The following is a 12,379-nucleotide window of genomic DNA, read 5'->3' as shown; positions in this document are numbered from 1 at the left end:
TCTCTTAAAGGAGAGTGATAGTACCTTTTCAAAAAGAGCTTGTTTCTCCCTTGAAAAGAATAAACCACTTTCTCCTAAATCCCATTTCAAATTAAACATTGTGAGCTTTGTCTCATTTTTACTTTTACCACGATACCTGTGCCTTTATTCATCCTCCAGAAATTTTATATTTGATTGATTTTAATCTCAAAATATAATTTAATCTACTTTTCTGTTGACTTTGTATAAATAATGACAAGCATTTCTAGAGAATCCATTGAATTGACTACACAATCCATGCTTAGGATTAACTGTTGCCTTTGAACTGGTAATAAACATGTTCAGGTTGGAAGGCATTCATATTCCATCTATAGTTTACTTTTTACACCAGAGTTTTGCCATAGCATTTTTCATCTCTGAATTTCTCAACGTATATATTAAAGGATTCAACATGGGAGTGACAACTGTATAAAACACAGTAATGTATTTGTCAATGGGAAAGTTGGAGACAGGTCTAACATACATGAAAATACAGGGAATAAAAAAGAGGGCAACCACGGTGATGTGGGAGCTGCAGGTAGACAGGGCTTTTCTCCTCCCTTCCTGACTGTGACTTTTAAGGGAGCTTAGAATGACTCCGTAGGAGATGAGTAGAAGGGTAAAGACTATCATACAGCTGGCTCCACCATTGGCGACCACAGTGAGACCTATAAAGTAGGTGTCAGTGCACGCAAGTTCCAATAATGGGTACATGTCGCAGGTGAAGTGGTCAATGACATTGGGGCCACAGAAGGGAAGTCTGTACACAAAGACAATTTGAACGAAGGAGTGCACAAAACCTCCAACCCAGGCCATCACCAACAGAAGGATGCAAACCCGTCTATTCATGATGGTCAAATAGTGCAGAGGCTTACAGATGGCCACATAACGATCAAAGGCCATTGCCACCAGAAGGAAGACCTCAGAACCACCAAATAAGTGATCTATAAAGAGCTGCTCCATGCATGCTTGGAAGGAAATTGTCTTTTTATCACGCAGTAGGTCTACAAGTAATGTGGGTGACATTACAGAGGCATAAGCAGCATCCATGAGTGACAGGGAGGCCAGGAAGAAGTACATTGGCGACCCTAAGGAGGGGCTGCTGATAACAGTCACTACGATGAGCAGGTTGCCCACCATCGTCACAACATAAGTGAGTAAAAACATTACAAATAATGCTTTTTGCCCATCGGGATCCTGAGTGAGGCCCAGGAGGACAAATTCTGTCACATTGTTACTCTCTCCCATTTACTTTTCTGTAAGGCTTGCATCAGAGCTGAGAGCTCAGGAGACCAGCACCTGTAATGAAATGGTGAACAGGACTATGAACACATAGATGATGTCAGGTAGCACATCTCCATCAACATACTTTCAACTGTGGTTTACGTGCAGTGAAGGTTGAGTAAATATTCAATTATTTTCTCTTCTAAAGATCACACTAGACATTCCTTTAGCTGCTTCATTTCCCCTCAGATGATTTCCTTGGAGCCTACGGGTAAAAGTGTCTTATAAGCCTCTTATTAAATATCTCACACAATACTACAGTAATCCACTGGCATAGCTTCAATACCTCATGCCTTAAGGATATTCTGTCTTCATGAATCTCTCATTAGATATCAAGAGACTGGACTTGGAACTGTATTAAATAACTAAAAAATTATTTAGGACATTATTTTTTGTTTTTACTGCTTTTTTAAAAAATTTTATTTCAAGAAAATATGAGAGTACAAACATGTTGGTTGAATTTTATATCTTTGACTTTCCCAGGCAAGGGTTAGAGGTATTCCCTTCTCCTCCACAATGCTCACCACATCCCTCAGATGTGGGTCTACTCCCCCAACTCCCGAATCCCTGGTGAACACTATGACCCTTTGAGCACCACAGTGTTAATCAGTCAGTACCAAAATCACGGCGAGTACATGTAGAGCCCATTCTTCCAATCTTGTGTCACCTCACTTTGGATAATGGACTTAAGCTCAATCCATGATAATATAAGCAGTGCTAGCTCACTCTTGTTTCTTAGAATTGAGTTATATTCCATTGTAAACATATACCAAACTTTAAAAATCCACTCATGAATTGACGGACACCTGGGTTGTTTCAACGTCCTTGCTATAGTGAATTGTGCTGCCATAAACATTCAGGTGCAGATGTCTTTATTATAGAATGTCTTATGCTTTTTTGGGTAGATGCCTAATAATGCTATTGCTGGGTCGAATGGTATTTCTATTTTTAGCTCTTTGAGGTATCTCCAAATTATTTTCCACAAAGGTCACACTAATTTGCAGTCTCACCAGCAGTGTAAGAGTGTTCCTGTCTATGCACATCCTTGCCAGCATCAAAGATGAAATCATATACATATGGTAACCTAATCTTTGATAAAGCAGACAAAAATATACATTTTGTTAAAAGAAAATCTTTTCAGTAAATGGTGCTGGGAAAACTGGATAGCTACTTGCAGAAGAATGAATCTGGATCCCTAACTCTCCCCTCTCACAAAAATCTACTCAAGATGGGTAACACACTTCAACCTAAGGCATGAAACCTTAAGAATCCTAGAAGAAGATATTGAGAAGACCCTTTCCGACATAGGCCTAGTCAAAGTATTCTTGCAGAAAACTCCCAAAGCAATGACCACAGGAACAAAAATAAACAAATGGGATCTGATCAAATTAAAAAGCTTCTGCACAGCCAAGGAAACTATCATTAGAGCAAATAGACAACCTATAGAATGGGAGAAAATATTTGCTCTCTACACTTCCGATAATGGTCTGATAATAAGAATCTATCTAGAAATCAAAAGAATTAACAAGAAAAAAATCAAACAATCCCATCAAGAAATGGGCAACGGAAATGAACAGAAACTTTTCCAAAGAAGACAGAATAATGGCCAGCAAACATATAAAAAAAATGCTCAACATCTCTAATCATTAGAGAAATGCAAATGAAAACCACAATGAGATACCACCTAACTCCAGTGAGATTGGCCTCTATCAAAAAATTCCCAAACAACAAACGCTGGTGAGGATGTGGAGAGATAGGTATTGTCTACTTTTTAAGACTGTAATTCTCTTCATTTCCTCTGTACCTATAGTACAATTCCTATCACACAGACATACACTATCCTAATATTCAGCAAAAAAAAATTTGAACTGAATTGAACTAACTCACGGATATCATGATCAACCACATTAACAGCTGGTAGTTTTTTCAAAACTCTGGGGATGTGTAGGTATTGAGGGAGGAGAAAAGAGACATTGAAAAGACAGGTAAAGATCAATGGAACAGGAGTTTATTTGTAATGCTATTTAGGCACTGGGAGTGCTCAACAATAGAACTTCAGTGTCCAGATTGCATAAAGAAGCAACTCAATGATGATTCAAAGCTCAATATAAGAAGACATTAATTTGAGACATTTTCTAAATGCAATCACATGTCTGTCTCAGTTTGCTCATTAGAAAATAATGGGATTGAACAAAGCAGTCTCAGAACCCTTACTATTGGATCTGTCTATACTATGACTGTAGCCCTACATTATTCTATTCTGCTGAAGCTGTATTTCATTTTTCCTACTTTTTGTAATTAAATAACAATATCCCAGATTATCCCTTTTCCTTGCAAAAGTGAACCAGTGGCAAATGGGATTTGATTGTTACAGTGACCAAATAATAACTATACATTTCTCAACAGGGTGTACCTATTTAAGATCCAAGACATCCTTGGAGAGACAGCACAGCACAGTGGTGAATAATCAGGACTCTGATGCCCTTCCCCACTTACTATGTTATTTTGAGCCAGTTAATAAATCTCTCTGTGCTTCAGTGTCATTGTTTTTATATGAGGATACCCATCGTGCTTATCTCTTAGGGTTGTTTTTGTATTACAACAAAGTAAAGTGCCTAGCACAGTGCCTGGTCCCTAGTAAAGGCTCAATAAATGAGACCTATTTTCAGCGGTCTTCAACGCTTCACTGTGAACATTGTATCCAAAAAAAATCACTTGGATCTTGATCAACTTGAAAGGAATTATAGAAATTGTCCCAGATAAAATGGAAACTTTACCCATAATTTTAAAAGATTTCTTTCTGGGCATACAATAAGATTATGTATCTTCAGAATTGCCTGTCAAATTATAGGTGAGTAGTAATTTTACCTGTCCTCGGATGGACTTTGATGAGAAGCATGCAGAGTAACAGGGAAAAACACGGTTCCTTCACCAGAGGGAGAGCTGCATAGCAGATAATGAAAGAAAAGAAGGATCAAATCGGGAAACGGAAATTATACTTAATAAATGAATGTTCACAAGTAATAAGCATATTAATGTGATAATTAAATGAAAGTAGCATTCTTTTAAAAATCTATTAAAGAATCATTTCTTTCAGGGAGGAAGTACGTGCAGCCCAAGGTGCTGAGGGTCCCTGGGGATACACAGGAGGCTTCCCGGGGCAGCCATAACAAATAAAGACAGACCCGATCCTAACAAAGAAAACTTTTAAAATTTATAAAAGTAGAAATCACTGATTTCCTAAAGTTTCTAGATCTGAGGGTTAAGGACAAAGTTAAAGAAGAGAGAAGAATGGGACAAGTATTGATATAAACTCCAAATTTCTGGTTATTCACTGCTGAGGAAAATTACAGAGTTAATAAAGCTCCCATGTAGACAAGATGGGAGTCTTTTTACATGGATTTGGCAGTGAGGATGTCATGTGTATGTAGAGTTTAGCTCTCCCTAGAAAACAGTTATGATGAACATTGTACAAGTCACACTCATGTAAGTCAGGAGTTCTGTAGATTTTTAAGCTATAGACTGATAAAGCCATAACTGTCAAAAACTATAAGTGCATAATGTCATCTGTATCCAATTCTTTATTTTTATCCGCACCTCACTTTCTGTAAGGTTCAGTGTATTTTCTCTCTTTAATCATCAATGACATATTTCACCATGATAAATCTTCTATTGGACAAATTAACTTTTAATATTTTCTTGTAAAAGGAGGGTACATAAACTTTAGAGGAAGTTTAATTTATCAAATATTTAATACTTTGAAAATCAAAAGATAGTATTACTAGGCTTTTGACATAAATGAATAAGTTAACACTTTCATAGAGGAAACATAATTTAACATAGTTTCATAAAGACATGTCATTTTAAAAGATAAAATCCCATGTTAGCAAAAATACTCTCCATAGTATTTTAAAATTACAGTCTTCTACATCTTTCTAAATGGCAGTAGACAAGGTGCTTCCCTGAGAAAAAGGTACATATATATATATATATATATATATATACACCTTTTTGCATATATATACCTTTTGTATATATATACCTAGTGTGTATATATATATACACACACTAACATATTTGCTGGGATAATTTTTAGATTCATACATAAAAGCCCCTATCTTGTTTCTAGAACATAATAGGCATTTGTTCCTTTACACTCTAACATGTTTGGTATGATATGTAATTTTAAATTCTATAATTCAAATATATCTAAAATAATTCTGTAGCTTTGTTAAGACATCATGTAAAATATCATAGCCCCCAAACTGAGATTATCCACTAGTTTATCTGTTATACACATAACATGCAATGTATTTCTCTTTTTATTCGACAGAATGGTATGTAAGCACATATCAGGCTGTATATTAAAAGAAATATACTTTTTATATTGTGATTAATTTCTGTTTTGCTAGCTTAATTTTTCCAATTCAGATTTCTCTAATGAAAACATATGATATTTGAGACATTAGCTATATTTCAACACATCACAGAAATTTTCAATGAGTAACCCGTGTCAATTATTTCAAGAACTCACTTCTTGGGTCTTGTCCTTGGTTACCATAGGTAACAAAATTGTACTATATTTGGAATTTATGCTAAATGAGTATATTTTAGCTGCTCTTTTCACAAAAACAAAAAATGGGTAACTATGCGAGATGGTGATTTGATAGGTATGTTCATTTGCTTCACTGTAGTGACCTTTTTACTTTTTATGTGTATCCTATAACATCATGTCGTATACCTTAAATATATATAACTACAATTTATTTGTTAAAAATGTAAATTATTTTTTTTCCTTTTATTTTATCATATTATGGGGATACAAATACTGTTAGGGTTACATATATTGCCCCTGCCATTCCTCCCCCCATCCCCCGCTTTACCAAAACATCAAGGTGTCCTACCCCCAGGTGGTGCGCATCGCACCTATTTTGTAAGTATATATCCTTCCCCTCCCATCTGCCTACAACCCGATAAAAGTTTTTTTTTTTTTTTTTTTGATCTTTGGGTTACATAGAAAAATGTAAATTCTTATAAAGCATAATGTTCTATATTGCAATGAAAGCAATTATATATTTTTCCTGGTTTGTGATATTCTAAGAAGGCTGGAGATTGATAAAAACTTTGTTTAAACAATTAAAAAACCAGGCTGGGCATGGTGGCTCAGGCCTGTAATCCTAGCACTTTGGGAGGCCGAGGCAGGTGGACTGCTTGAACTCAGGAGTTCGAGACAAGCCTGAAAAAGAGTTAGACCCCATCTCTACTGAAAATCAAAATAAATTTGCCAAACAACTAAAAATAGAAATGGCGGTGTGTGCCTGTAGTCCCAGCTACCCAGGAGGGTGAGGCAGAAGGATCGCTTGTGGCCAGGAGTTAGCTGTGAGCTAGACTGACGCCATGGCACTATAGCCCAGGCAACAGAGTGAGACTCTGTATAAAAAAGAGAGAGAGAGAGAGAGAGAGAGAGAGAGAGAGAGAGAGAGAGAATTAAAAAAAAACAAATTTATTTATACCACAAGAGATCACTTTTAAGTATATAAGTAAACTATTTAAATTAAACTTAACATTTAGGAAAAACATAATCCTTATGCAAAATAACACATATATTTAACCATTTCTTCAGCATCATGAAGATAAAATAAGAAACTTTACCTATTATTCAAAGAATGGCAGAAATGTACATGATAAGTAGTGAGAAAAATCACACACACACACACAAAAAAAAAACCATGAAGCGAAGTAACTATCTTATAACCAAGAACTAGAATATGTTTCCATCACCATCCACATTCCAGCAAACAAAATCAACTACTGATAATTTCTTTAACTAAATCCAACATCATCTGCAAACCAAATGTCCTGAACTAGAAATGGACAGACACTGACCTGAGGAACAGAAGTAATCCTGAGACAAAATATATAGAACAGCTATACAGAGCTGCTTTGCTGCTATTATAATGAACATTAAAAACTAAAGTCCACTGTTATGGCCCTAGAAATTTGTTCTATATTGTAGCCAAATTGTTTTCTCTTAAAGGAGAGTGACAGTAAATTTTCAAAAACAGCTTGTTTCTCCTTTGAAAATAATAAAACACTTTCTTCTAAGTCTCATTCAATATACACTTAGTGAGGTTAGTTTTATTTTTATTTGTACTACGATATCTGTTCGTTTTGGTCATCCAGCAGAGATTTTCTGTTTGATTGATTGTATTCTCAAAATATACTTTAAATCACATTTCTGTTGACTTTCTGTTAATAAAGAGAAGCATGTGTAGAGAATCCATTGAATTGACTACACAATCCATGGTTACAATTAACTGTCTGTTGCCTTAGTACAGGTAATAAACATGTTCAGGTTGGAAGGCATTTGTATTCCATCTATAGTTAACTTTTTACACCAGAAATTTCCCATAGCATTTTTCATCTCAGAATTTCGCAAGGTATATATTAAAGGATTCAACAAGGGAGTGACAACAGTATAAAACACAGTCATGTATTTGTCAATGGGAAAGTTGGAGACAGGTCTAACATATATGAAAATACAAGGAACAAAAAAGAGGACAACCACGGTGATGTGGGAACTGCAAGTAGAAAGGGCCTTACCCCTCCCTTCCTGACTGTAATTTTTAAGGGAGCTTAGAATGACTCCATAGGAGATGAGTAGAAGGACAAAGACGACCATGCACATGGCTCCACCATTGGCAACCACAGTGAGACCTATAAAGTAGGTGTCAGTGCATGCAAGTTCCAATAATGGGTACATGTCACAGCCAAAGTGGTCAATAATATTGGGGCCACAGAATGGGAGACTGTATACAAAGATAATTTGGAGCACAGAGTGCATCAAACCTCCAACCCAGGCCACCACCAACAGAAGGATGCAAACCTGTCGATTCATGATGGTCAAATAGTGCAGAGGCTTACAGATGGCCACGTAGCGATCATAGGCCATCGCCACCAGAAGGAAGACCTCAGATCCACCAAACACATGATCGATAAAGAGCTGGCCCATACATGCTGGGAAGGAAATTGTCTTTTTATCAGAGATTAGGTCTACAAGCAATTTTGGTGACATTACAGTGGCATAAGCAGCATCCATGAATGACAGAGAGGCCAGGAAGAAGTACATTGGGGAATTCAAGGAAGGGCTGCTGATAACAGTCACCACGATGAGCAGGTTGCCCACCATCGTCACAACGTACGTGAGTAAAAACATCACAAATAATGCTTTTTGACCATCAGGATCCTGAGTGAGGCCCAGGAGGACAAATTCTGTCACATTGTTACTCTCTCCCATTTACTGTTCTGTAAGGCTTGCATCAGAGCTGAGAGCTCAGGAGAACAGCACCTGTAAGGAAATTGTGAACAGGACTATGAACACATGCACGATGTCAAGGAGCACATCTTCATCATGAGACTCTCAGCAGTGGCTTGTGCACATTGAACATTTAATACGTATCCAGCAGGAGATGTTATGCATATGAAGAGTGTGAGCTCTCTCAAGAAGCCAGTTGTGATGAACATTCTACACATCTTGGTCACATAATATAGGAGTTCTGCCAATTTTGAAGCCATAAACTGATAAAGCTATAACCGTCAAAAATATGACTGTAAAATGTAGTCTGTATGCAAATCTCTATTTTGATCCACACCTCACTTTCTGCAAGGTTTAGTGCCTTTTCTCTCTTTAATCATCAGTGGCAGATTTACCAGGAGAAATCTTTCTTTGGACAATTTAAATATTAATATTTACTTGTAAAAGTAGAGTACATAAACTATCCACTAAAGGTAAAATTATCAAAGATTTAATACTCTAAAAACCAAAAGATAGTATTACAAGGCTTTCAACTTAAAACAATAAGTTAACACTTCCTTAGGGGAACATAATTTAACATAGTTTCTTAAGAACATGATATTTCATAGATAAATTCCCATGCTAGCAATAATACTCTGCCTAGTATTTTAAAATTTCACTCTCATATATCTTTCTAAATGACAGTAGACAAGGTACATCCTTGAGCAAGAGTTTCTTCATATATATATGAAGAAACCCTTTTTAAAGGGTTTCTTTGAAAGAAACCCTTTATAAATCCCCTATCTTCCTTCCAGAACATAACGGGCATTTGTTCCTGTAAACTCTAACATATTTTGCATGATATACACTTTGAAATTCTCTAATTCAAATATATCTAAAATAATTCTACAGTTCTGTTAATATATTTTATAAAATATTATATCCACAAAACTGAGATTATAATCCATTAGTTCATCTGTTATACATGTAACATGCAATGTGTTTCTCTTTTTATTTGGCAAAATGGAAAGTAAGCACCTATCAGGCTGTATATTAAAATAAATATATTTTGTATATTCTGATTAATATCTGTGCTTTGCTAGCTTAATTTTTCCAATTCTGATTTCACCAATGAGAACATATGATATTTGAGATATTATATATATTTCAACATATCCCAAGAATTTTCAATGAGTTACCCGTGTCAGTTGTTTCAAGAACTTACGTCTTGGGTCTTGTTCTTGGTCTGGAAAAATCAATGCTTCTTTCACTAACCGTAACAGTAGATACCTCATCCATCCATGTGTGGTTATGGAGTACATTGTAATATGTGGATGATGAGCGAATCTAGAAATAGATCCCAGTGGCTACAGTTTCCATATCTACATTGGCTTCCTATTATCTCATTGTTTCAGAGAGATGCAGAAGTATCCAAAGAACATGTCTAAAATATAATGAAAAGTCACTTACACAAAATTCCAATATTTACTCTAACAAGGTAGTTGAATATTCTCATCTGATGAAAATATTCATTAGTAGAAAAACAGAGATGCTACATTTGCATGACTATGTAAAAATAGACCTAATTAGTGGAAATTAACATGGCCAACCCTATTATTGATGGCACAAATAAACAACGAAATTATCAACGCTAAACTTAGTTGATGAATTTTTCTCTTCCCAATTATGACAAAAGTATAAAAAATGCACGTTTGTTTGATGGAGCATTTATTATAGCATTCATCTGCCTAGCTACTAACTTCTGAACCTAACAAGGGAAATGCTGTGATCTAAATGCTTAGACAAGGCAATAACAGAACTTTCTCACAGGTAGAAGAATAATTCTTTAGTTTTTTAGTCATTCAAATAGAATACCCCTATGACCACTGCTTTACTAATTAAGAGTATCTCTCTCTATCCTCCCAATCTCATCCCAGCAAATCTAAACCTTCCACAAATTCATACAGATAATGAAGGACATAAAAAGAAAACATCACAGCATTAGGAATAGATACCAGCTGAACACATATTCTAATTTTTGATAAAAATTGAGTTTTCCAAAATCTCTTAGGGTTATTTATCAGGGAAATAATTCTTCCATTTATATGTGCAGAGTTTGTGACTTTTCAAATCATCACTCTTTTTAATGAAAGAGACTGTAAGGTCATCACACATGAGTTAATTAGAATATTTGGGAAAACTTCAGATGAAGTAATCTCTCTGAACAGTTTTCTTCCCTAGAACAATCCCTAGAGGAAAAAGACTTGTGTCTTGCCAAGAAAATGTAGCTGAATGCCAAGGATGAGAAAAGCCTACAATGCGAAAAGAAAAAATGTAAAGTAAATAGAGTAACAAATTTTGAGTTTCCCATTATGAAATATATAGGTAAATCAAGTAATATTTAAACAGTTATGAAGTGGGAAGCTGCCCAAGTTTCCTTCCCAACCATGTCTCCAGCTAGCAGGGTTTTACTCTGTTAGAAAGTCTCTATCCAAGAAACCTTGAAGCTGAAAGACAGAGCTCCTAGACCTTCATTTATATTCTAAATCTTGGAAATATAGATAATCTTAGTTTTGAAGTTTTACGTGAAGTAGAAGTTATTGATGAAGGTCTACATCTGTGTCAGATGTAGCCATAGTGATCTTTAGTCCATTAACTCAATCCTTCATTTTAGTCTAATTTCAATTCAGTAGGTGTTTCTACAAGAAAGAAACTGTTGTTTTCCATCACAGGTACAGCCCCTAAGAACTTCAACTGTTATTTCCTTAATTGTGGATGTCATTGGCTCCATTGCATATGGTCATCTCATCATATATTTAATTAATATTAGATCTTCTGTGTCATAGGGGCCTTAGATAAAGAGTCACATAAATACCCTATCTGAACCTGCTAAATAGGTTTATCACTAGAAGTTGATGGTTTTTAACTTATGTAATAAATGGATTTAATCCAGGAAACCCAAATATCCTATTTATTATATATGATATTTAAAAAGGAGATCTAAGCACTATGTCTCTCTCATTGGTAAGTGCTAAAAGATGCTCAAATCTATTTTAATTTCTGTAAAAGTATCTTATGTGATTAAAGTTACTGTGGATTAAATTATGACTCCAAGAGAAAGAGCTGGTATATGCATAAGGCATCATTCTCTATGTCCCTTCCAGCTGAAATCCAAGAACTCCTAATGTTTGCTGCTTATAGGCAAAGGTGTGTGCTAAAATGGATGATGTCCACAACAGGCTAGAATCTGAATTTATTTACTCCAACAAAAAAAATATACTGAAAATATTAACTGATTTAGATGTTTTCTCAAAATGTGCCATAGTCCACAGTAAGTCAGTATAATCAATCTCTATAACCAACTTAGAAACTCAAATACATGTAGCAAAAATGTTTTATTTTACTCCAAATCTCCAGAATAAGGACGCCCAGTGGAGCTAAGAAAACGTAATATGCGTGAACATGAAGGCACTTAGAAAACTAGCAAATCACAAAGGATCTGTGGAACCACTATTTTGAAGGAAAGCCAGAGAGCTAGACTCTGCTTACGGGGTCTCTTTTCCCTAAAAGTATAGGATAATTCTAAAAGCCAAAAATGAAAGCCTGAAAAGCTCAGAGGACCTTTTTACAGATCCTTTACTCTGAGGGACAGGTGAAATTAAAGGTCTATCAAGGAGAAAAATCCTTTTTCAACAGCCAGACTTCCATCAGAGCTCACTTTAGGTCTTTACTCTTGGAATGTGGGAGATTAGACTACAGAGTCATCCTAAAGCGAAATCAAGC

General features: G+C 35.6%; 2 protein-coding genes across 2 annotated transcripts; both read right to left on the bottom strand.

The window, feature by feature from the left end:
• Positions 1-354: 354 nt before the first annotated feature.
• On the bottom strand, positions 355-1,266 carry LOC105884139 (olfactory receptor 4A5-like). Its single transcript, XM_020286473.2, has one exon. The coding sequence runs from the start codon at positions 1,264-1,266 to the stop codon at positions 355-357; it is 912 nt and encodes a 303-aa protein (XP_020142062.2).
• Positions 1,267-7,615: 6,349 nt separating this feature from the next.
• LOC105884107 (olfactory receptor 4A5-like) lies at positions 7,616-8,599 on the bottom strand. The gene has a single exon (XM_012787820.1). It carries the CDS (start codon positions 8,597-8,599, stop codon positions 7,616-7,618), a length of 984 nt encoding a protein of 327 aa, XP_012643274.1.
• Positions 8,600-12,379: the final 3,780 nt, after the last annotated feature.

This window comes from Microcebus murinus, chromosome 4 (genome assembly GCF_040939455.1).
Source record: "Microcebus murinus isolate Inina chromosome 4, M.murinus_Inina_mat1.0, whole genome shotgun sequence".
NCBI lineage: Eukaryota > Metazoa > Chordata > Mammalia > Primates > Cheirogaleidae > Microcebus > Microcebus murinus.
This window is presented reverse-complemented; position numbering and strand designations above follow the sequence as displayed.